Source organism: Oenanthe melanoleuca, chromosome 7, assembly GCF_029582105.1.
Source record: "Oenanthe melanoleuca isolate GR-GAL-2019-014 chromosome 7, OMel1.0, whole genome shotgun sequence".
Lineage (NCBI taxonomy): Eukaryota > Metazoa > Chordata > Aves > Passeriformes > Muscicapidae > Oenanthe > Oenanthe melanoleuca.
In genome coordinates, this window is record NC_079341.1 from 28,981,371 (window position 1) to 29,006,039 (window position 24,669).

Consider the following 24,669-nt stretch of genomic DNA (forward strand, 5'->3'; position numbering starts at 1 on the left):
ACAGCCCCTCAGTCCTGGCACTGTGTGTTTGTGAGCTGCTTGGTCATCTCCTTTAATTTCACATCAACTCAAGGCCCGATTGACTGCAGCCTGTTTATTCCTTCCAAAATAAATCTGAAAACCAAGCCAGCATGCTGCCCATGTCCGACATGCCAGTATTGCTCAATTAGCAGCCCCCACGGGTGCTGTGTTAGTGAGGAGGCTCCAGAGGGCGCGGCGCTGGCTGGGCGGGACCAGCCGCGCTGGGTGTGACAGACACGGCGCTGGACACACACAGCGCTGCCCTGGCAGTCCCCAGCGTGCCGTGCTTCGAGGAGCAGACGGGAGGCATTCCCTGCTTCCACCTTCTTTGCCAAACACTGGCGTAGCACATGTGTATTTCTAAGGGGGAACTGTAAATTCTTAGTAGGTTTATATCCAGACATCTTCCATCTTCTTTTTCACTGCTCCTAAATCCCCTCAGGTAGCTCTTGTGCATGAAAACTGTATGTATCACAGGCATGTTTCCCTCAAGACATCTCTCTGTTATGCAATAATCATTTTCTCCTCTGTTTCCCCTTTTATCTTTGCTTTACAAAAAGGTTCTTGAAGGCATTGTTGTAATTTTTGTTAAATGCTGTATAAATGAGAGGATTAAAGAAAGAATTTGAGTAGCCAAGCCAAAGAAAGATGCTTTTCCAGACAGGCGGGATGTTGCAGGAGCAGAGGGGACTTATTAATTCTGTGATGAAGAAAGGGATCCAGCACAGTACAAAAACTCCAATTAAGATGCCAACCATCAGAGCTGCCTTTTTCTCTTTCTGTTCTCTCCATGTTTCTCCATCTGTCTGGAAAGTGCTAGCTGCACGACGAGCTGTAAACACCATCTGTGGTTCCTGCGAAGCTTCCTTCACCTCAAACAAAAGCAAACACAGTTTCTTACCATGACAGTTTGTCTGAGTGAAGTATTACTTTTAAATGACAGCACAACATCTGTGCACCTACCACAAAAGGCCTGAACTCCATTCCTTCCATGCTAAAAGAAAGAAAATGCCCCAGAGTGCCAAAGTTACCAGGCTTCTCATTACACTGGAAAAGCTGCCAAGTGTAACTGACAAACAGAGCTAAATGAAAAGTACCTGGTGCCATGTGTGCTGTGGGATTCTTTTTCAGTTTATTTTATTATGTCTTTATAGCTAGAGGGAAATCAGGTTGTTAAGGCAGGCTAACGAAGGCCTGTGGCTGCTGCCTGTCCCTGCACCAGACTCATGCTGCTGTGTGGCCTTTAGACCTGCTCTAGGTAAACTGCTTCAGAAGGGACCTTGGACAGGATGATCTCCAGGGGTCCCTTCCAAATCCAACCATTCTGCTATTCTGATCTTTCTCAAAAAATACTCCATTGCCAGAAAAACACCATTTAAATTGGCCTTCAGTTCAAACTCTGACTTCAGAAGAAGTTATACAGGAGAGAAAAAAAATTCAGCTACTCCAGGCTGTCAAGAGTGCTTCTTGTCCTGTCTCAGTATGGGCAAGACATTGATTTCTGCAGTGAGTACAGCACAGTGCTCTGGGGCAAACAGCTCCTGGGCAGAAGATATTTGTGTGCTTTGAGTCTGACCAGATGAAGACACTCCCTAGTGATTTTAATCTGAAGACTGAAGTGTACGTGATATTAAAGTTCTTCTAGATGCTACAGTTATGAAGAGAGTGCAATAAAAGCAACAGTTTAAGGCTGTAAAATTTGCCTGAGTGGAAATTCACAGGCACTGCAAGACAGCACTCCAGACATGGGTCATTGTTAAATTATCTACATATTCCACATGCATGTGCTACCTTTGTAATAGATGGAGGGCTTCTACTCAGTACAGGCACAGCAATTCAGACAACGAAGCACTGGCAGTGGCTGAACAATCACTCTTCAGGATGGATATCCCTGTCTGCACCCTCAGAATGAGACAGGGCTGCACAATGTAAGAGCAGCAGATTATGGGCACAGGCAAATAATGGAGGAAAATGAAAATCACATCTGTTCTGACAATTAAAATGGGACAGCCCTCATGTAACAAGGATTACACCATTTGTCTGCAGAAGGACTTGCTCTGCACATCCTTAATCACACCCTACAAAAGGGATGAATGTATGACATGGGGACAAATCTGTGACAAGCAGCCCTGAAAGATTATGTCAGCCCTGAGGAATAGTTACCTAAGTGTCTCTTGGGAACAGCCATACAAAGGACTTCCTCACAAGCATCAGGCAGTTTAGTGCTGTATTTAACCTTTACCTCTTGCTCAGAAGATGGAGCTTGCTGTGTGCCATCATCAAATCAGAGCCTTCTCACTACTTCTGACTGCAGAATTTACTAGCAGTGACCCTTTTATCACCTAATTACATATTGTAAGAAAAAGTTATTTCATTTCCTTTGCTAGAAGATACCTCAGTCCTCAGATGTCTTCCACAATGAAGCCTACATGAACAGCCTAGTCCAGCTTCTACAGAAGAGGAGTTTTGACAAACTTTTGGTTGTTACGTCAGGCCTCTGAATACAAAGCAGCAAGTGAAAATAGATCATGGTACATTTTGTAAATTACTTGCTAGAACTAAATGCAGCTCTAAAAGTACCAAACCTGCAGTTCCCTGTGCCAGTCCCAGAGGCTTTGCATGACTCCAGTTTCCAGTGTAAGGCACAACAGCTGACCTTTATCCTGTACCACACAGAACAAAGGATAAGTATAAAACCTTTACCCCCATGTTGGGCTTACTGAAGAGCACTAGCAAGCAGGTGTGACAGCAGAAGAGGTGGTCACAGACTGTAAATTACAGCACTCCACAGAGGTGCCCTGGGTTTAGCTGGAGCCATCTCTGCAGGGTTGCACACTGTTCTCTCTCAGTGTCTAGCAGCACACTCTGCCTCAGGCACAGATTTCCTTCCATCTGCCCAGGCACTGCTCCAGGAGCTGCAAGTCAGGAACGCTGGGGAAATAGCTGGGATGAAAGGACTGCTGCTCTGAGGCCAGAATTTAGTTCTGAACTTATGAAATCAGCCATTTCCAAGACTACAGGCTGTGAGAGTGCAGAGATGACTGCTGTTCTGTGAAAATAAAGAATAAATGAAGGAAATGAGCTCAAGTACAAATCCTTCTACAGTCACAAAGGAGTTTGGTTTCAGTTCCAGAATTTATTATTCTGTACACTGACTGGCATTACAGTGCAATGTCCCTTTTCCTGTCTGTGCCCAGTAAATTACTACTCCTAAATAGCTACATGTTTCCAAGGCTGCATGTTCCCAATTCCTGTGTTCTTAGAATGCCATAGAAAACATGCCACCAAGGAGCTTCTGACAAAATTCCTTGATTTAAAATGTTCCTTATAGCTTTAATGACTGTTATTACTGGTCCTTCGTGGCAGGTGCTCTGTGTATGTTTGTCCTGCACCTGCAGGGTCTGCAATAACAGAACAACAGTAAAGATGATAAACATCAAACAAATCTGGCTTAGTAGCACAAATTCAGAGCTTTGCCTATCACAGTGCAGTTCAGCAAAGGGCATTACTGCCTCAGTGCAGCCCTGCACCCTGCAGGGTGGGCTTCTTGCTCTTTGAACAAGAACACAAGAAACTAAATGCACAACAAAGGATCAAAACATAAATGTCTACACTCTCTTGGATGCTCCACCAACATGACAAACAGTTCATTTGACAGGGAGAAGAACATCTGCTTTCTCTCACAGAATTTTCTTCTGCTGTAAGCAGGACTAACTCTATTGCTCCCAGGAAATCACTAGCCACTCCACGTTGCTTCCTGCCTCACTTTTTTCTGGTCATTTTCTGCAGCTCTTCTGGACAGCTGAACTTTGTTTCCTGACCCATTTCTTCTATTTGTACAGAGGCAGAAATAAGAAATAAAAGGCCTGTGACCCCTTCAGAAAAGGAGAATCTGTTTTTTCTCCCACACTGTCCTGACTGGTTAAGTGAGCTGGAGAAGCTAAATGGGCCAAGGTGCAGAACACAGCACCTGTGAGCCTGATGTTATCCAAAGTGGGAAGGACTCTCACAAAACTCTTAAGGTTTGGATCATGCCTAATGTTTTTATACACTATATAAGTACTCTGAAAGGGAAGAAAGAAAAAACAAAACAAAACAAAAACCCCAAAACCTCCAACAATCATCAACAGAACTTGATTTTTAACTCCTCATATGAAAATTTAAACCTGATTTTGCAATTGCTACATGTAAGTAATCCAGATCCCATCATCCTTGGTTTTGCTGGGATATTCCTCTGCTACAAGGGATTTCATTGATTTTAAAGGGCACTATCCAGCACTATCTGCTGTTTTTCAAGCAGTCTCATTTATTTCAATTGGACTCTTTAGAGAGAGAATTATTGCCTGCTGTCAACAAGGTGTGACAGAGCATAGCTCTCTGTCAGTGATGGAATGTCACTAGATTTTTAATGAGGGTCACCCACGTCAGTGCTGCCTGCAGAACTCACTTTTTAGGGAGTTTCATAATTGGCAAACAAACAACTATAAAAGCACCAGCTTAATTTAGGATCCCAATTTGGCAATTCTTTTATTTCAAAGGAAAGCAAAAAGCCAAGCTCTCATTAAAACCTGAAGCATCTCAGATGTTTCACGCCCATCTCCCTCAGTCGAATTTTTTCAAAGGTTTTGAAAAGTATTTTTCAATAACACAAGTAACATTTTAACCGAAGGATGACTCACAATAGTTATTTTGTACCTATTCTATTTTGCAGCTCTGTAAGAGTGTAGAAACATAAGGCAAGTATGTCAATTCCCAGTTTGAAAGAAATGCCCTTTCTCTGTGAAAAAAACCAAACCATTATATGTGTGTGTGTGTGCAGTGACAATCTGCAAAGGTTGGTATCACCATTTTGGTGCCTGACTGTATTGGCTGACAAACACCAAGGTACCACCCTTGGTGCATTGGTTTTCCAGAGCATCCAACTGGTATCTGAGTGCTATGAACTCAGACCTTTTCTGTCCTTAGACTTGCCAGAATTAACCAGCTGGCCACAAACTGCAGCCCTGCTTTGCAGTTTCAATCCAGCACTCACTCCTGAGTGCAGCACAGACATCTCTCCTAGCAGGGATCCCTGATGTTATTGCTCACCTCCAGACTGGGAGGCACTGCCAGCCTTTGGCATTGCCTGCCAAAAAATCCCTGCTAATACTCCTCAGGTCACTCCTGCAGGGCACCTGGAGTGAGAACTGACAAAGGTGCAGAGGGGAATTCACACCCAGACTCACAGTGACAGAAGGAAAATATTGCCAGGGTGAGCATGACAGGTGAGCGTTCTCTGAGAATGGAGATGGAAGAAAGTAGAGGGAGGAGAGACATCAAGAGAGAAAGAAAGGGAAAATAAGAATGATTTTAAGGGAAAACCACAAGAAGCAGAACAGAATTTGCCCCATCAGAGAGGACAGAGCTGATGCTGACAGCCTGCTCACTCCTGCATGCAGAGAAGCAAAGCTTGGCAATGTGTTTGCATGTTTAAAAAAACAACAAGGTTTTGCCAAAGAACAGTAGTGATGTGTGTGAAGATTCCCCTCCAGAATTCACTGGGGAACTGCTACTCTTCCTGTAGATGTGATAGATCCTACTACCACAAGCTTAAAAAGGATCAGGATAACACTTGGTGAGTAAATCTTAGTATCTTAATTTAGAAAGAAAACAAGAATTGCATGCTGAATGCCAGCTCACTTGATCCATGAGTTCATTTAAAGTACACATGTGCAGCATCAGCTCTTCCTTCTGGTGAGGAGTAAAGTTTGCATCTGAATCACACAAGTCTTTTAATTTAAATCAGCAAATGGAGCTGCTGGGACAACAGAAGAAGTTGCCATTACACACCAATTGCAGATTCAAGAATCCCTGTTAGGAGGAGTTAATATGTCAATCACATCAATATGAGAAAGAAGACCTACTGGCTTCTGGGATTGCAAGAACCCCTCCAAAATGGGTGTTTGGCTCACTCTGACACAGCCCTTTTGTCAGTGCAGCCTAAACCAGCCTGGGTTGCATCAGCACAAGCCCTTCCCTGGCAGCCACGCTGGGCCCACGCAGGGCTCTTGCAGACAGAACCATGACAATTTGCAGCCAGACTCTGTCTTGCTAAAACTGCCATGTGATGTGTCTCTCCACTGGCTTGAGCAGCAATGCCTCAGCTCATTTCACTTCCCAGAATTTTAGATTCCAAACAACTAGTCCTGTATGGGTATGTGTGTATGTAAAAGATAGAGCATGTAAAATCACTACAAACTATCAGCTGGCTTTTGTGCTTGAAGAGATTATACATTAACTCCAAGCAATACTTCCATCATACTTACAACAACTTGAAAGAAATTTGGTGCAAGCTAGGGGCTGAAGATCATAGCGAAAAAATGCCACTAGAAGAGACATTCTCAACTTTTCTAATGATTTGTTTTTTCATAGAAGATACTGTCATAAATCAATATCTATTAAAAGTATCTTCAAGACATTATGATCCAAATCTGTGAGTCTAATCACACATAATTGCCAGTGCTGTTATCTCTTTCACAACCTACAGACTCTTACTTGTGACTATAATATTGAGCTTCCTTGACTCCAAATCAAAGACAGAATTTTGCAGGAGAATGAGGATTAGCCCCAGTGACAGAAATGTTCTCTGTAGGTATCCCTAACATCTACACAGCTCATCTCTGGCTACTGGGAAGGGACTGGGCTTAGGAAGTGCAACATGCAATCACAAAAACATGAAGACTGGTAGGAGTGAGAGTAAGAGTACGTGACAGAAAGCAGGGAAAGTTTACAGAGAGCACAGGAAAGCACGGTGGAGGCATGGAAGGGAAGAGAGCAGCATCAAGCAGAGAGCCTGATTTATGGAGCACAAGGAGCCAACCCCAACCCTTCTGAAGGGACACAGCTTTCCTGTCAGCAAAGTGCATCTCCAAAATGAACAAGACCTCCCAAATGGCGAGGGCACTGCAGGATTACAGACAATCTTTGGGATAAGGTTTTGCAGCCAGCAGGGAATTTTAAACCAGAAACGATTGCTCATTGCTTCAACACTATGCAGTGAGCAGTATTCAGGGTAAAACAGCCCAAGCTACATCCATACATCTATCTATCTATCGTGTGTAATTTGCTTACCAAAATCTATTCAGACATACAAAATCTGTGCTGGTAGTTAAATGTGCATTTATCTTGGTACAGGACCTAGGGGTCTGTTTATGTCTTTTTTTACCCCACCAACACTATAAAAAAAACATAAAGAGAGAAAAAGAAACCCCAAGGAATGGCAAATTCAGAGCTAAGAGACAATTTTCAGATGTCTCTCCTGAGTGGCAGCGAATGCACCTGTATTCTTATAACATAAGGAAAAAATGAGAATAAAGCTCTTCTCCAGGAGCTGCACTTTTTGACTGGCTAGCTCCTGCTCACGCCCAGTCTGTGACAAAGTTAAATTCACACGGGAGTCCCAGGGCATCTCGCAGGTGAGCCGAGCCCATGGCAGGGGAGAGGGCCGGGAGCTGAGAGAAGCAGGAGCTGAGAGAAGCAGGAGCGAGGGGCTCGTCCCCTTGCCCAGCCTTACCTGGGCAGCCTCGGGCAGCGGCACCACGGCGTTCCTGCGGCGGCCCCCCATGTGGAACTTGGACGCCTTGTAGATCTTCCAGTAGACGAAGAGCACCACGCAGAGGGGCAGGTAGAAGGCCCCGCCCGTGGAGACGATGGTGTAGGACGGGTCCTGGCTGAGCTGGCAGCGCTGCTGCTCGGGGCTGTAGGTCTCGCCCCAGCCCAGCAGCGGGGCGAGGGAGATGGCGGCGGACAGCAGCCAGGTGAGAGCGATCATGACATTGGAGATGCGGCGGCGGGCGAGCAGCGTGTACTGCAGCTGCCGGGTGACGGACCAGTAGCGGTCCAGGGCGATGGCCGTCACGTTCCAGATGCTGGCCGTGCAGCACAGCACGTCGAAGCACACCCACACGAGGCACAGCTCCCGGCCCAGCCGCCAGCGCCGCCCGGCCGACAGCTCCTTCACCAGGCTCAGCGGCATCACCAGGGCCGCCACCAGCACGTCCGACACCGCCGTGGAGGCCACCAGGTTGTGGGGCACCCGGTGGAAGGCCTTCACTCGCAGGATGGTCGCCAGCACCAGCAGGTTCCAGAGGAAGGTGGCCACGGTCAGGAGCACCAGCAGGGTCAGGATGAGGACGGTGAAGACGGAGAAGGGCTCCCGGCCCCTCCAGGCGCTGCCGCCCACCACCGAGGAGGAGGCGTTGGTGTCCATGCTGGCGGACGAGGTGTTGGCGCCCATGCTGGGCTGGCACTGGCCCCGTGGGGAGCAGGGGCTCAGGCTCTCCGCCATGCCCGGGACCCCCCAGCCCCGCCGCCGGCCAGCGGAGCCGCACAGCGGGACGCGCTCCGCTCAGCGGCCGCCCGCCGTGTGCCGCCGCGGCTCCCGCCCGCCGCTCCGCACGCCCATCCCGGGCGGCTGCAGAGGGGACGGGGGCAGGGGAAGGCAGGGAGGCGCGGCGGGACCGCGGCGAGGCTCCTGCACGGGCAGCGAGGGCGGGCGGGCGGCACCGGCGCTGCCGCCCCGCCCCAGCCGGTCCGTGAGGGGCGGCGGGAGGCGCCGCCCCCCGGCTGCGGCTCCCGTGAGGGGAGCGAGAGCCGCCGAACCGCCGGGGCTGCAAGGAGATCGGCCCCTGCCACCGCCCTGCCCAGCAGGTCACCAGCACGGTCACCTCGGGCAGGTGTCGCAGGAACGCGTCCAGGTGGGTTCGGAATGGCTCCGGAGACTCCACGCCCTCCCCGGGCAGCTTTTAGTGCGCTGCCACCCTCAGCGTAAAGAAGTTCTTCCTCGCGTTGAGGTTAAACTTGTGTTTTAGTTGATATCCTGCCGCTGGGCACCACTGGAAAGAGTCTGGCACAATCCTCTTGGTACCCACCTTTGAGATTTTAATGTCCGTTAATGAGATCCCCTGTCAGTCTTCCCCAGACCGAGCAGGCCCAGCTCCCGCAGTCTCTCCTCGTAAGAGACGCTCCAGACCCCTCATCACCTTCGTGCCTCTGCTGGACCCTCTCCAGTAGCTCCTTGCCTGTCTTGTGTGGAGGAGCCCAGGTTTGGGGGCAGTGCTCAGATGTGCAGGCAGCGATAGTCTGTGTGTGTCCCACAGACCCAGGTGGTGACGAGACACCCCCTGCTCCCCACGGACCCCGTGAGGCTACAGGACACCCTCCTCTCACAGCCCCTTCCTGCCATGTTCCCCCACTGCTCCCACCAACCTGTTCATTGCCCTCAAAATAAGCAAACATATGATCAAGGGCTTGGAGAAGGATAATAGAATTAGCAGTGAATACAAGGGAATGTCATCTTTCCATCTGGATGTTTGGTGCTTAACCAAATATCACTTCAGGACTCTCTTTAACTGAATCTTTTCGGACTCAGTCTTGTCATAATATTTCTTTCTGTCAGTCTGCAAGTTCTTAGCTTGGCTGAACCCTCCCTGCATCCTTGTAATTGGTGTCCAAGCTCCCCTTTGCTCAGCTGTGCTGAGGAAGTGTCTGTGCTCCCCAGGGAGCAGCTGCCCAGACCAGCTTTGTTACAGCGTCATTTCCAAGCACTTCCAAGGACTGCACAGCTCAGGAACGGCTCTGGAGGGTGATGATTCATCCAGACGGAACAGAATTCCAACCCATTTTGTGAAATGATGCTGTATTTTTATAGCAAATATATAAAATTTAATGTTACATTTTCCAGAAGTTTGTTTTTATCTGCTACAGGCAGATTATTTTTAGACTATTCTAAAGGGATTACATTTGAACTTGACTTTACTTATTTTCCATTTTTTGTTTTAGATTCAAAAGTGCTACAAATGCTTCTAGCAGATTTGTTCCATCCTCTAACAGAGAATCAGCCTCCTTTCTAAAGCATATTTTTAAGAAGTCAGTTATATAAAACCTGCAATTAATTTGAGAAATATATAGAAAAATTCAGCTCAAGACAAAAAAACAACCTTCCAAAGTCCTTTGACAGATGGCTCCAAACTTTTACAACTGAAAATGTGGTAAGAGAATCTAGATGCCAGCTGGTATTGATTTTATTAATAATAAAAACATTCATAGGTGATTGCAACCACTCAGAGAGGAGCCCATAAAGCCCTGGGTGGCTCAACATCTTTAGCTGACAGCAAGAATAGAGAAGAGAGTTTGGAAGTTTTGTAACTGTTATACAAGATTTTGCAGAACCTACAGTTTTATTTTTTTTCTTTCCTTCTATTTAAGTTCCGACCAACTGGGTGAAAATAGTAGATGGTTATGCTTTTCAGTGTTGCAGCTTACAAAAGTGTCTGGGAAGATGGACTGCTACTGAAGAGTATGTGAAGGTTTGGGGATTTTTTTGAAAAGTGAATGCAGTTCTTAAGCTGGATGACACCAATATAGCAAAGTGAATGTGTTTCTAGACAGGACCCCAACCTTCCATGTGTCTTCTTCTAATGGCATCTTTCCTCTACCTCTCCTCACAACTCCATATCAAAAGTTTATCGTGGTGGCTAAGAGGAGGAAAAAAAAAAGTTAATCACTTCCCCACATGCCTGTGCAATAAAGAGATTTGACAGAAGCAGCATCATGGTATTTATGACTTTGATGCAAGCCAGCAGATTTTTTAGCACTAAGAGCATTCCAGTTCAAGAGGCTGGATTCTTATTGTCAGGGCTCAACATCTTCTATAAATCTAAAAGCATCAATCAAACAAAAGTCTCAGAAAGTGTTGCATGAATTCTCATGTCAGCTAAAATCCTGAGAAAAACAATCTAATAGAGCAAAAGCCAGGAGCAGTGATAGACTTTATATGCTTAACCCCTTGATTTATAGACTTATTTCAGCAGTACTTTGAAAAAGAACCCACATCCAACAACCAACCCACCTTTCAAGAGCTAATACCTGGCTGTTTTCAGGGCTCTGTAAAATCCCTTCTAAGTTTTGGACACTTGAAGTGACTGACAATATCTTCTGACACTGTCCTGAGCAGGGCAGTGGTAGAACTAAACCGAAAGTCACAGACCTCTGCAGTATCCTCTCAGCACCATGTCTTCCTTCACAGTGGGATCTCTACTAAAATACTGTTTTTTAAAATCACATAGCACTTTTCACCCTTCCTGTGAGTTGCTTTCCCTGAGCCTCAAGTCACTGGTTGAAAGCAAAACATCAGAGCTTTGGTAGCATACTTAAACTGAGTCGTCAAGTCATACATCAAACAGAAAGGCTGATTACTGCCAAAATATAAACACAATTCTTATTTACAGCAGACCTCAGTGGATAATATCTTACCCAGTTCTTAACTATTCTTGCTCTACAGTGTCAATCAAGGTGTCTTCTACCTGTGACATTCACCCTGAAAAATTTGATGGTAACATTTTCTGACCAGTGCTGTGCTTGTCTGTAGCTTGGCAGCTTTATGGCACAGGAAACTTGGATCATGACAAGATTTTTCACAATTATGAGCATAACTCGGTGGCAGAGTGCTCCTTTATGGGCCTGTTCCAAGAACTGTCAAAAATATCTTCCAGTTCAAGCAGGACAGTTTTGATCATCCTCTTAAGTGGTTTAAAGAGTCCAATTTCTTTGTCAAGGTTCTCAGAGGAAGAAAGCAATTTCTCAAGGCACATGGTATTAGTCCCCAAGTGATTGGTCACTGTTATGAGACAAGCCTTGAGAGCAGCCTGATGGCTGAGGTCTATTAACTGCTCACAAGATTGATAACAGGAGAAGCTGCAAAGGAAACCTTAGATTTCCAGTTTGACAATCTTTTGCACTTCTTGCAGTACCATGGTGGAATAGATGCTGCCCAATACACAGATATTTAATCAGAAACTGTCATTTACGATTTCATAAACAAAGCAAAAGGTAATTTCATCTGCACATGAAAGGAAGCTTTTAATTACCACTTAGCTCATGAATTTCTCTTCTGCTTAATCAGGGTATTAGAGCTGGCTTTGTAGCTACTATAGGCAGGGTGGAGTCATTACACATCTATGTTTAAGTAACAGTTTTAACGTTTTCTTCAGTGTAAGCTACTATTACTCTAGAGCAATATCATCTAGTCTTTACATCTCCTCCAGAAGTTTGCTTCAAAGATTTCTTTGTATTAGAAAATTAGGAAAATACAACCCAAGCATCACTGGGAGGAGTTGTGCAGGCTCTTTGTCAGTTCTCCATGTATCAATCTTTAGAAGTGGCAGGAATTTTAATGCACTTTTAAGCCCAACCAGTTCTGGCCATGAGCACGTGGTCAGACAGGTGGTCACTGACTCCATATCCCAACTCTTTTCCACACTACTGCAGCCACCGCTTGTGCTCACATAACCACACTCTGATCTTCACAGTGGTTTACTGCATTTTGCTTACATCTCTTTCCCAGTAATTAATTTTGCAGTTAGTCTAATGAGTCCCTCAGCGTTTCTTTTGTTTTAATGAAAGTTAATTCCCATACAGTAACTGCACAGCTGGCAGGTATAAACAGAAGCCTTAAACTGTATGATGATGTAGATCTCAGAGAGAACTCCTAAGATGTGCTATTACTAAAGACATGAAAATTACTTTGACATCTATTATTTATAAATTTATAAGAAAACACAGAATCAAAGATTAGAACTCAATGAGACAGGCATCATACTTAGCACTGCTTATGCTTCAGAGGAGATTTTGCTATTTCATTGCAAGCTTAGAAGCACAAGACATTCAAATTCTAGTAACAAAATTATTTTGATATTAAAAATCTTAAAAGCCCATTAGGGTCTAAAGTCAGCCATTTCATGAGGAAAAACCAGACAATGCTCGGTTCTGAATAGTGGAAACATTAGAAACAGAATGGTCCTATTATTTCTCCCCATCTCCTTTCCCCAAAGATGAAAAGAAAGTTCACTGATTTTTTTAAAAAAATGCTTCAATGCATGTATCAGATTAAATCTGACATGCTACCTCAGAAGATCTAAGAAATAACAGCCCAATTTATACTGGAATAACTACTTATGCTTTTGTGTTTGTAATTGCTTCTGGGTTACATTTTAAGTGTAAATTAAAAGCTGTTTTACTGTAAGCACACATGGCCCACATTTCTGGATTTTGTGGCATTTTAATCTTCCCTTAACACATTAACACAGTTTAAACAGTTCCCACCATCACTGTAGCCTCATAAGAGCAGTTGTCTACTGCTACAATGGCAGAGAGATGGAAATAATATATGTAATACAATTACTCTTTTACCAAAGCCTGTCTGCAATGTGTATTCCACCCTCTTCCATCTCAGTTTTTTATATTCCTCCTTCAAAGTAGCCCTCTAGTTTATTTATACCCCATTTCACTTTTTCACTTGAGTCTCTCCACCCCACCAGTCCTGTGGCATTATCTTTGACTCTGCTCATTGCTGATCTGATGTACTATGACCTGAAAGCAATGCACTTTTGGAATTGACAAGATACAACTGCAGAACTTTCACTGCATCAAGGTTATGAAACATCTTAAAAAACACTACCTGGGTTGAGTGCTTTAATTTATGTAATCTGCTTTCCTTAATTCTTCACAGACTATATCAGATGTCACCAGATTAATAAATTCAGATTTAAACTGAACATGAAGGAAACCAAGTATTTCACTGTAGTGTCACCATTATATCACATGAAACCAGCATAAATCATGTCCCAAAACTGATGCAAGAGATTTGTTTTATTTTGGACACTGTACTTACTATACAGATACCATGCCTGAAATTATTCACAAGCTCATACAGCCTTAGTTATTCATCCATGGTTCAGTTCTAAAGCAATCTTGGTATATTCTTCAGCATGTTTGATAGCCAAAGCAGAGTTCTGTAGCATTAAAATCCCTTGCAATGATTCAGGTAAGCAAATTCTTTTAATCTCACAATGTCCTTATGTTGTCCACTCTAACAACTTTGAGAGGTATGCTTAGAAAGAAGGGTAAATGTAAAGCAAATTCTTCTATAAAACCTAAAAGTATTCTTTCTTTCTTTAATAAAAATCTCCGTAGTATTGACTTAAGGTAATTTAAATTATCTTCTTCCTTACAACCAGCATGGCAAAATTCGCTGGCCATATTCTCCTTTAGCTTCAGTTCTGAAGAGTTTTCCTGAAGTGAAAAATAAAAGATGTTCCCAGAAAAAAACAAAATCCTTAAAGAGATCTAAAAATGGGAAAGGAGCTGTTTTAACTGGAAGTAACTGCCAGATGGTTTTGATCAAGGTAGGCTACTCCAAGGCCCTGAGGCATTTTAATGACCACAATTAGCGAGAAAACTGCCGATTGTCAGATTTCTTGCTGATGTGTTTGAAGATTTTTGCTTTGTGGACATTCTTTGATTTCTGGTAGCCAAATCCTCCACCTCCACCTCTTTTCTGTAGTCTTCTGCCATGGTTGCTGTTCACATCTGAAATTTTATTGGTTAAGGAACTTAAAAAGGAGTAATTTGAAATACTGTATTTTGGGTTTACTAAGGGTTACTGATGTGAGAAAAAATAATTACACAAAAAGATGAGCTGCCTAATTACAGAGAAACCCAGAACTTTGTTCCTGTGGTTCTAAATACACTCCTCCAGCTGTCCAATTAAACTGTCCAATGTACTACTGCTTAAAATCCCATCTACTGTGTGGTTTGACAGTAATTAGATACAGTCTTCTAGTTCCTGCTTTTGCCCCTCTATGCCAATATTTCATTACTATGAAACTTAAGCAAGTACATTTCAATGAAAATAATTTTGCATGGAGAACAATACTTTGGAACATGGATGTATTCCAGAATCTGCCTGACAGCAACTGAAGCCTGTACAGCATGGACATGTGCTAAAAGAGATGTTTGTAGGCATTTTTGCAGTTATCTTATTTGCAATATTTACATTTTCTTTGATAAAGTACTGTTGGAACATGATGCATTTTTATAATTATTAGCAGAAAAACTCCAACCCCAATAAAACAGCAGAACTTGAGATCCCATAGGAATTCAGCAAGTTGCACCGAACACTTATAATACAGAAATTCAACTTTGAAACACTTCAGTAAAAGGATACTGAGGTCAACAAATGGAGGAACTTTAAAACCAAATGAAAGGCTGACTTTGGGAAGATCCAAATTGTTGACATCATAGATCTGCTTCAGAGAATGGGAGTCGTAAGCTCTGATGTAAGCTTTGTAAGCCTCCTGGGCTGACTTGTGAAGGAAGTAGTTCTTCTCTATCAGCTTTTCCAGCTGGTGAGGGGAAAAGAAAACCATAAGAGACATAAACAATTATAGCTGTTAAAAGTCTACACATTATACTCATTCATAGTAAAAATGTGTAAATAGTAACAAGTAAATAGTAAACACTGTGTGAGTGGCAATGACATTCACTCCTCACTTCGAAACCCTGTGGCATCAAAGTGCACATACAGGTGTAAAAATGCTTTTATAAACAAACAGAGGAACAAAAAAGCCTGAAGCTGAGTTACAGTACAAACAAAGCCTCAGCAATATAAAAATTTACAGAAATACTAAACAGGGTCCCAGGCAAGTTAATCAAGGACAATACACCATGAAAGTGTATATGAGAACTGCCAGCCTGACATCTGAACTGTCATTCCATGCAATTCCATGCACAGTCTGATTTATTATGGTGCCAATGCATTGTGAAATCAGCAATACTAATTCTAAATCAAAAATGCAGCTACACCAGGGAAGACTAAGACATTTTATTTAATATGGGCCATATTCCCAATACTCATTGGATCATGAGATTCCAGTGCCTCATTTGATGTTTAATATTCATTAATTCAGCATTCTAAAAATAAGCTACATTAGGCGTCATTTCTTCCTGATTATGCTTAATTAGGAACCTCTCTCTGTAAGGACTGTCTTCACTGCTTCCTGCACTTGCTATTTTAAATTCAAGTTACTGCAAAGGAACTTTACAGAACTCTTACCAAAATATTACAGAAGTAATCAACAATAGAAATTCACATCTTCAGAATTATCTATGCTATTCCATTCAACTTTGTGTTCCTTGGCTTATTTGTAGCACAGGAGCACAAAATAAATTTAGCTGATGCTGGGCTTTATTAACATCAGCTAGTTAAAAATACACATGAGCTTATATACTAACATTCCTAAACAAGCACACATATTTTTGAGTTGCAGTCATTATAGACTGCAACATTCTCCATGCAAATTATAATAAGTATATTTAAAGTAGTTGAAGTGTAAAAACATGTCATACCTGAGACTGGATGTCTGAGATTTTTGACCAAGAAAATTCAAATTCACTTAGCGGTACCTTAAAAACAAAAGAAGAAATGAAGTATCAAAATTATTTACACTGTGTAAATACAGAGGATATGTTTAAGACCAAGGACAAATAGAAAACGACCTGCTAGATAACAAATTTTCTTTAATACCACAGCTGTATCTGTAAAGTGCCTTTATATCAATATGATAGTATTATCACTTCCTTTAAGCCAGAGTAATAGAGACACTCAGTATGACACCATTTTTTACCACTTTTGCCTTAGAAGTTAAATCACTTTAGTTAAGTCACAAAACAAGTCCATAAGGAGAGCAACCAAGAAACTCTGTGTAGTTCTATTGAAATGGTTACCTTTAGAAAAAGACAGTGCTTCTTTTGGAATTAAACAAAATGAAACTGGTCTTTAAAAAAATTAAACAAACCAACAGGTTTTGCCTTTAAAAACTGGATGTACAGTAATAAAAATAAAAGTAGACAGAAGTTTACCCTGGCTTGTTTCAGATAACGAAGGAAGCCCAGTTCTTCTGGTCGTAAAATGAGCAGAGCGTGTCCTCTACCGTTTATTCCTCTGGCAGTCCTACCAACACGATGGATATACTCCTTTTGGAAAGAGTAACAAGCAACAAGGTCAGGCAGTCTTAATAACCAACAAAACATACACCAAAGTGAACCTCAATATAATGTCTAATGTCATCATTCACTATTTGTTAAGACTTTTTCTTGGCACTGACACATGGATAAGGGAAAACAAATGCTGAAGGTCCAAAGCAACATCAGGGCAGACAGAGCCCAATAAAACATTTTATCTTTTACTGAAGAAAAAAATGTAGTCTGCAGTAACTGAAAATTAAACCTTGATTTTGGAAGCTATTGAATTTCCCTTGTTTACAGTAGACTTTTATTTATTCAAGTAAGAATATTATCTTTAAACAAAAAGCAAATTTCAACTGGAAAAGCTCAGGGATGCATACGTAAACTCAAACTCCTTTTTGAGAAGGGTTTAGTTGTTTAGCTAATTAGATTTTAATTTCACAGCACGAACAATATTTTAAAATACAATTCATAAGAAGGCAACAAGGTTCTTGGCCAGGATCAGCATTTCATAGGAGCTGGTGATGGGCAGTGAAAGAAACCAGCAGCTGGGTATGACCATGGCTGAATCCTGCCCTCTGTCAAGCAGCAGTTTCAGCTCTTCTCTGCAACTAAGTTTGTAGTCAGGATATGATTTCTTGCTGTGACACTTGTTGATTTCCTTAACTTACCTTTGGATCATCTGGAGGGTCATATTGGACAATCCAGTCAACCTCAGGAATGTCCAATCCTCTGGCAGCCACATCAGTGCAGAGCAGTATTCCAGACTCTGCATTACAGAACTGGAAAAACGTTGTAGTACGTTTGGTCTGTTTCTGCTTGCCCTGAAAGGAAACAAATACACTGGGGATGAAATATGAACAAAAAAAAAATATTTGAGACATCTTTTCAAATTGTAGTCTTGTACAGACCAATCAGGACTATTTTGCAGTGAATAAGCAAAGAAAAAAATAAATGGCACAAGTTTACAGGAAGTTGCATCCTTCAGAGGTTACACTGCATCTACCACTTAAAACATTAAAAATTACATAAACATTATTCTCATGTGCTCAATATGCACATTTCAACTTCAGAAAAAGGACATTTACAAGTCTAGCAATATATTAGGTTACAGGTTAAAAAAGCAAACAACCAAACAAAATCAATATTTGTCACAGTTCTATTGAAGAAATAGCAAGAAATTTCCCACCAAAACAAAATAAATAAAAAAGAACATTTCTGGTTAGTAATATTTCATAGACTTTAAGTCAATTCTTTGTTCTAAACTGCATTTTTCTTTCAACAAAAAATTTACAATACTTATCCAAATGGTAAGAATTGGCATAGTAAATCTAAACATCATCCTGGCCTTAGGAAAAGCATCAAACACTTCAGGCATCAGACTCTAGATTTCTCTGACAAGAAATTTTCTCCACATATTGACTGGTTCAAAAAACAGCAAGTCTGATTATTACTGAAGTGTTATTACACAATCTTGGCTTTATCTCCTTCCTCTATAGGCTTATAAAGACCATCATCAGTTTTGTGAGCAGGGTATCTGTTTATTAGAAACTGAACTGAAACAAACCAGGCAGATGTAAAGCCAGTAACAGCTTACAGGTGTTATCAGAATAATTCAAAATAAATTAATGAATAAGATACTTACATGAATGGCCAAAACAGGCAGATCAATGTAGTTAAGTAATTCATAGTGGTACTTCACTGACATACATGAAGAAAAAAATACCATCAGTTTCTTCTTCCGGTTCTTCTTGAGGAATGTGAAGAGCAAAAGGAATCTTTTTTCAGATGGACACACCACATAACCCTGCAAAAAAATTTAAACATTGTTAAATAAAAGTAGTAAGGAGTAAACTTGTGTTTTAGTAACACAATTACATCAGGAAAGAGTTACTTTGTGAAAAAAAACCCCATCAAATAGTTAAACAGTGAAATACATCTGAAGAATCCCAAGTGAAAAAACCACAGGGCTTGGTGTGCTCAGAGATCTCAACCCTCCCACTGATGTTTGTCTTACCTGTTCCAGACCATCTACTGTTGCTGTCTCCTTGTTATCATCAACCCCAACATACAGTGGCTCTTTCTTCAGAGAGATCTTTGCCAGATCTTCGACCTTTCTGGTTTGTGTGGCAGAGAAAAGCATCGTCTGTCTGCGCTCTGGAAAATATTTGAAAGATAGCCTCACTTTTTAGAGAGGAATTCAAATAGCGAGTCCATAAAATCTCTAACTGCAAACTTCTCTGGGCAAATCTTCCAATTAAATTCTAATTCAAACATACTGCTACTGACAAACAAAGAGGTGAAGCTGTATTATGGGGTGTACACCATGTTTATTTCAGCTATCCCCATCCCCAAAATCCCAACCACTATCAAAACACAGTGTTCCTTCTCTGTAAAAATGTTAATCATCATTTGCAATCAAATTTAGACACAAAACAACAACTTAAAAAGAGATCAATCTTCTAATTCTAAATTAATTTCCATGAATACTACCATATATTTGTTAAAAAAAATGCAAATTGCATTTAATACATCAATTACAAGGAGCAGCTAAATGAAAAACTGGGAAATGAAAAATTTAAGGTAAATACTTAAACTTTTTCAAGATACTGCTCTTGGAGGTATCAAAAAAGACTGAACTGCAAGTCAGAAGAACTTTTTCCTTGTATTTAAACCTTATTAGGAAATAATGAGTTGCAGGAAATAAACAGGCAGAGAAAGATAATGAGAAAATGGAGATATTAAACTAAAAGGATTTTTTATGAACAGAATATCTCTGAAGAGCATTTGAAAACTGTTCTTCAGATAGAAAATGTTAAGCAAGTAATATATGCTGGCTAGCAGAAAAAAAAAGTAAGAGTAAGAAAACCACTATGAAATTCATTTACAGAACTATAAAAATTAATGACTTCTCTTATAATAATTGAGTCAGAAAGAAGACATAATGTTAGTCAAGTGATTTCCAGGAAAGAGATTTTTTTTTTCTTACTTGGTAAAAGTTTTATGATCTGTTTCATTTCTTCTTCAAATCCAACCTCCAAGATTCGATCTGCCTCATCAATTACCAAACACTGCAAGTTCTTGTACATGAAACCTGGAGTGTTCTAGAAGATTAACAAACTCACAGTCAGACAGGGAAAGCAGCTGATTATGTTTTAATAACTAGATTAGACATCAATATTGTACCTACCTGCATATGGTCCAGCAGTCTTCCTGGTGTTGCTACAATGATGTTGATTCCATTTCCAAGCTTCTGTGCTTCTGCTGATCTGTTACTGCCCCCCATTATCAGACCATAGGTGTGAACATGATGATTCATAAGCTCTTTAAGAACTCCGTAGGTTTGCATAGCCAACTCTCGAGTAGGAGAAAGAATAATAACACCTGTTCCTAAAAAAGACATCAATAAGACAGGAGTCAGTTACAACTCATCCAGCCCCTGAATGGCTGCTTTACAGTAAAATTCAACTGTGAAATGAAGAGCCTTACCATTCCTAGGCATGAATTTCAGCTTGTAGATGAGCTCTATTGCAGGAATGAGAAATGCAAGTGTTTTTCCACTGCCTGTTTTTGCAGCTGCCAAAATATCCCTGTAAGCAGCAATGTTAGAAAAATAAGTATTTAGTTGACCATACAAAGAGAAGAACATCTTTCTCTGATCCATGCTGACAATATAAAAACCTAACATGGCTCAAGGAAGACCAGTGGAGTTGGTACTAAGAGCTTGCTGGCAGAGGCAGGCCACAGCAATCGGTCAGTGAAAGGCTGGAGGTCTTTTCCAACCTTAATGATTTTATTATTTGATTTTATGATTCATGTATGTAGCTTGCCAGCAAAATTTACAAAATATCTGGGGTCATTAGAGTGACTAAGAAGTTCTATTTCTTACCTGCCTTCCAGAAGAGGCTTAATACTTTTATGTTGAATTTCTGTCATGTGTGTAAAGCCCATGTCATTTATGCCTTTCAATGTATTCTCACTGACAGATCCAGCCAGGGAAGCAAAGGAATTGTCTTCAAAAGCACCTGAAATGAGGGGCAAAATGAAAAGTATTTAAACTTATTTCTTCTATTTCCTCTGCCATCTGAGATTAACCAGTTCAAATTGACCTATTAAAAAAAAAAAAATCAAAGTACTTGTTTTTATTGCATTCTTCCACAGAATCCAAAGACAGTGGCAAAATACTCTGTATTAATGAATTCATAAGAGAACTACACAGAGCTAATAAGATGCACTGCTTCTTCTGTCAGATTTACTAGTTCTACACCTCCAGCTTGCTCTTCATGAACTTTTCTGTACAGATGTGTGTACATAGATTTAAAAAGTTTAAAATTTCACTAGTAATTGTAGGACCAACAGGTGTGGATATAATGCAAATTTCCAAGAACAGAAGGTGGGTGAGAGCTGTACTGCTGCCAGTGTCAAATCACGTATTCAAACACCTGACTTGCACTTGAAAACTGCAACTTGCTATGGAAGGAAAGTGTTAGACCTAGGGATTTTGCCTGTGTATGAAAAAGAGAACGAAATATACCTGTTAAACCTAGTGGCAAACTGGGTACTTCATCCTCCTCCTCCTCTTCCACTTCTTTCTCTCCAGAGTCCTGCTTATCTCCATCTTCTACCTCTGCAGATTCATCTTCTTCAATTTTCACTTTTTTGGTTTCTGTAGCTGGAAAGTTATAATACAGAAGATAAGTCAGTTAGAAATACAAAGGCCATGGTTACAATGAAAAGTTGTTCCACTGACTGAATTTCCCTTAGTATGTAAACCATGTACAAAGACCATGATTTCCAATGGGGTGGAAGAGGTTTCTGTGGAATCTTCTGAGGCACAGAGCAAAAAACCCCCAAGTTCCTTCCACACTGCCCACTTTACATAGTGGAACAATAAAGCTTGATGTATATCATATGACATCTTGTGTGGAAACAACATTAACTGTCCTTAAACCAGTTACAAAATTCTTTCCCATCTGCAACGCAGACATGAAATTTCCCACACCGTTTGTGCTCAGGATATGTGAAAAGTTGCACTTTATGTACCTGAATCTTCAGAGACAAAAGCACTTCTTCATTGGCATGATGAATAACCATGCATAACCATGATGCATGTCCCAAAAATCAAATATACTTTGGAAGCTTTTATTCCTCATGTATGTCTATATATATATATTTCAATAAATCTATGCATATAAAAACATATGCAAACCTAGCAACCTTTTTTCGGGGTTTTTTGGTCGTTTTCTTCAGTACATTTCAGTTTCATAATATATTGTTGAAGGCTGGGCATATTGCTAAAAGCTGTATTGGCTACACAGCCAAGTGCAGAGAGCACCCACCTACCGGAGCCCTGAAACACAGGGCATGCATTTAAATAATAAAGCAAAACATCCAATCAACGTTACAAAGAAGAATCCTACGAAACAAATAAATCGGGTACTAATACGAATTACGAACTCAAATATCGCAGCTAGCATGAAACAGGTAGAGCTTTAGAAACCTCAGGTACTTTAAAACGCACACCTGACCGGCACATGGCATCTCAAACTTTCCCCGAAGCGGCGGGAACCCTAAGAAGGCGCTTGTGGGGCCTCCCAGACTAACCCAGCCCTGGGAGATACGCTGTTTTTGCTAAGAACACGCACCATCTACTCCATTGGCCACCGCTTTTCTCTTTTTCTTTTTCTTTTTCTTCTTTTCCCCGCTGCGGGGTCCGGCTGCGTCCGCAGGCTCCGCGCCCTCCTCGGCCGCTGCATCCACCTCTGGCACCGCCGCCTCCTCCTCCTGCTCCTCCTCCGGGGGTTCCTGAGAAGCCGCCTCGCTCGGCGAGGGCACTGCACGGGGGAGACACAGACAGAAGGAGAGAGAGCACAAAGTTAGTCACAGCTCCGCCGGCGCTCAGCCGGGAGAGGCTCCGCGGCGCCGGCCGCCCGTACCTGCCCCCTGGGCCGCCTGCAGCTTCAGGTTGCGCTGCCGCAGCTTCAGGTTGCGCTTGTGGATCTTCCTGCGGAGCAGCCGCATGGGCAGGTTGCTGGCAGCAGCCGGCACCGACATCGCGGCAGCGGGAACGCCGCGCTCCGGGACGCTCCGGGACACTCCAGCACACGTGTGAGAGGCCGCGGCCGGACCCGCCGGAACCGCCGCCCGCCCCGCGGGGCCTCACGGGCCCGGGGCAGCGCCCTCTGGGGGCGCGGCGGACGCAGCGCCGCGGGGGCGTGCTCCATCCTTGTCCCGATCGCTGCTAAGCTCCCGGCCCCGATCCTTGTCCCGATCGCTGCTCAGCTCCCGGCCCCGATCCTTGCCCCGATCCCTGCCCTGTTCCCGAGCTCACTCCTTGCTCCGCTCGCGGCCCCGCGCCTCAGCCGCCTCAGCGGAGCCCGCCGCGGGTTTCCCTGAGGAGCGGGCTGCCGTGTCCCACACAGACCCCCCAGCCTCACAACACGTCTGCCCGGCGGTGCTGCCTCCTCCCATGGTTACAAGTGTTCAGCGGGAGAAAGAGACAGAATTAAAGAATCAGGTTGGAAAAGATCACTGAGATCACCGAGTCCAACCTGCCACCAAAATCACCGTGCCGGCTACACCCCCCGTGGCACTGGGTGCCATGTCCAGGCTTTCCTTAAACACCTCCGGGGATGGTGACTCTACCACCTTCACGGGCAGTTCATTCCAATGTTTAATCACAATTTGTGAAGAAATTCCTACTAATATCCAACCTAAACTCTCCCGGCGCAGTTTAAGGCCATGTGCTTTTGTACTGTCACTGTATTTGGGAGCAGAGCCCGACTCCCCCTCCTGTCAGGAAAGGCAGAAGCTCCTTTTTTCCAGGCTAAACACCTCAGCGCCCTCAGCGCTGCTCCTCGGGCTCGGGCCCAGCCCCTCCCCAGGCTCACTGCCCTGCTCTGCGCCCGCCCCAGCCCCTCGGTGCCAGAGCCGGGCACAGCACCCGAGGTGTGGCATCACCGGTGCGAACACGGGGCAAGGGTCACTTCCCTGCCCTTCCAAAGGGTGATTCCCGAGGCGGGCACACGGCGCCCGCCGGCTGCTTCCCGGCAGCAGAGGGCACAGGCAGCCCAGGGAACCAGAAACAGCGCCTTCGGAGAGAGCCGAGACTGCAAACCGAGCGAGGTTCAGCCCTTGACACCCTGCTGTAACACAGAATAAACTGCGAACTAATTCTATGTTAAGTAACGAAAGTAATTTTTCACCATCTGTAATTATTGTCTTGCATGGGTCCTTTGGATCCCCAGGATGAGAATTAAATTTGTCTTGCCAGAGCTTCAGACTGTGATCCATGCCATGCTGTCCGGACTTTCACAGACTGGATAACATGTCTGGCCACTGTTTTAATAAACTGAATAGATTATTGCTATTTCCATCAGCTGCATTTGAAACTGAACTGATCCATCCTCAGCAAGAAAGGCTTTTGGTACAGACTCCAGAGGAACTCAGTTTTGCCTGCTTAATTTTAAGCAGGTGAAAGTTCCTTACTGCATTTCAGTGTAATTTAGGTTCTGTGCGTATTTCCTCCCCAGCTGCCTTATATTGCATATGCAGAATGTATTTTTAAGTAGACATGGGTTTGCTTTTCCTAGTCTGTACTGATTTATATGGATGTGATGAGGTTTACTCTGAATCCAGATTTAACCTGGGCAGTGCTGCTTCCTGGAATATGGTCATTGTACAGATAAAATGTATAAAAATCTGGGCAGCAGGGAGCTGACACTAATACAATGAGGGAGGACAAAGTTATGTCCTTTGGGCATGACATGGTCTTCATGTTCCCATCTTAACCAGCAGTGCCAGGAT

The 24,669-nt window shown here is 42.9% G+C and overlaps 2 protein-coding genes across 2 annotated transcripts; both read right to left on the reverse strand.

Annotated features, from left to right (window-relative positions):
• Window positions 1-79: 79 nt before the first annotated feature.
• Window positions 80-8,540, reverse strand: LOC130255570 (5-hydroxytryptamine receptor 5B-like). The gene is made up of 2 exons (XM_056496447.1): window positions 7,574-8,540; window positions 80-893 (listed from the first exon to the last, which is right to left on the reverse strand). Exons 1-2 carry the CDS (start codon window positions 8,345-8,347, stop codon window positions 561-563), a joined length of 1,107 nt encoding a protein of 368 aa, XP_056352422.1. The 5' UTR covers window positions 8,348-8,540; the 3' UTR covers window positions 80-560.
• Window positions 8,541-13,689: 5,149 nt separating this feature from the next.
• DDX18 (DEAD-box helicase 18) lies at window positions 13,690-23,037 on the reverse strand. The gene is made up of 14 exons (XM_056496624.1): window positions 22,800-23,037; window positions 22,509-22,697; window positions 21,398-21,535; window positions 20,753-20,888; window positions 20,353-20,453; window positions 20,054-20,253; window positions 19,853-19,967; window positions 18,881-19,020; window positions 18,509-18,670; window positions 17,535-17,687; window positions 16,759-16,872; window positions 16,246-16,302; window positions 15,065-15,242; window positions 13,690-14,427 (listed from the first exon to the last, which is right to left on the reverse strand). The coding sequence occupies exons 1-14, from the start codon at window positions 22,915-22,917 to the stop codon at window positions 14,285-14,287; spliced, it is 1,944 nt and encodes a 647-aa protein (XP_056352599.1). The 5' UTR covers window positions 22,918-23,037; the 3' UTR covers window positions 13,690-14,284.
• Window positions 23,038-24,669: the final 1,632 nt, after the last annotated feature.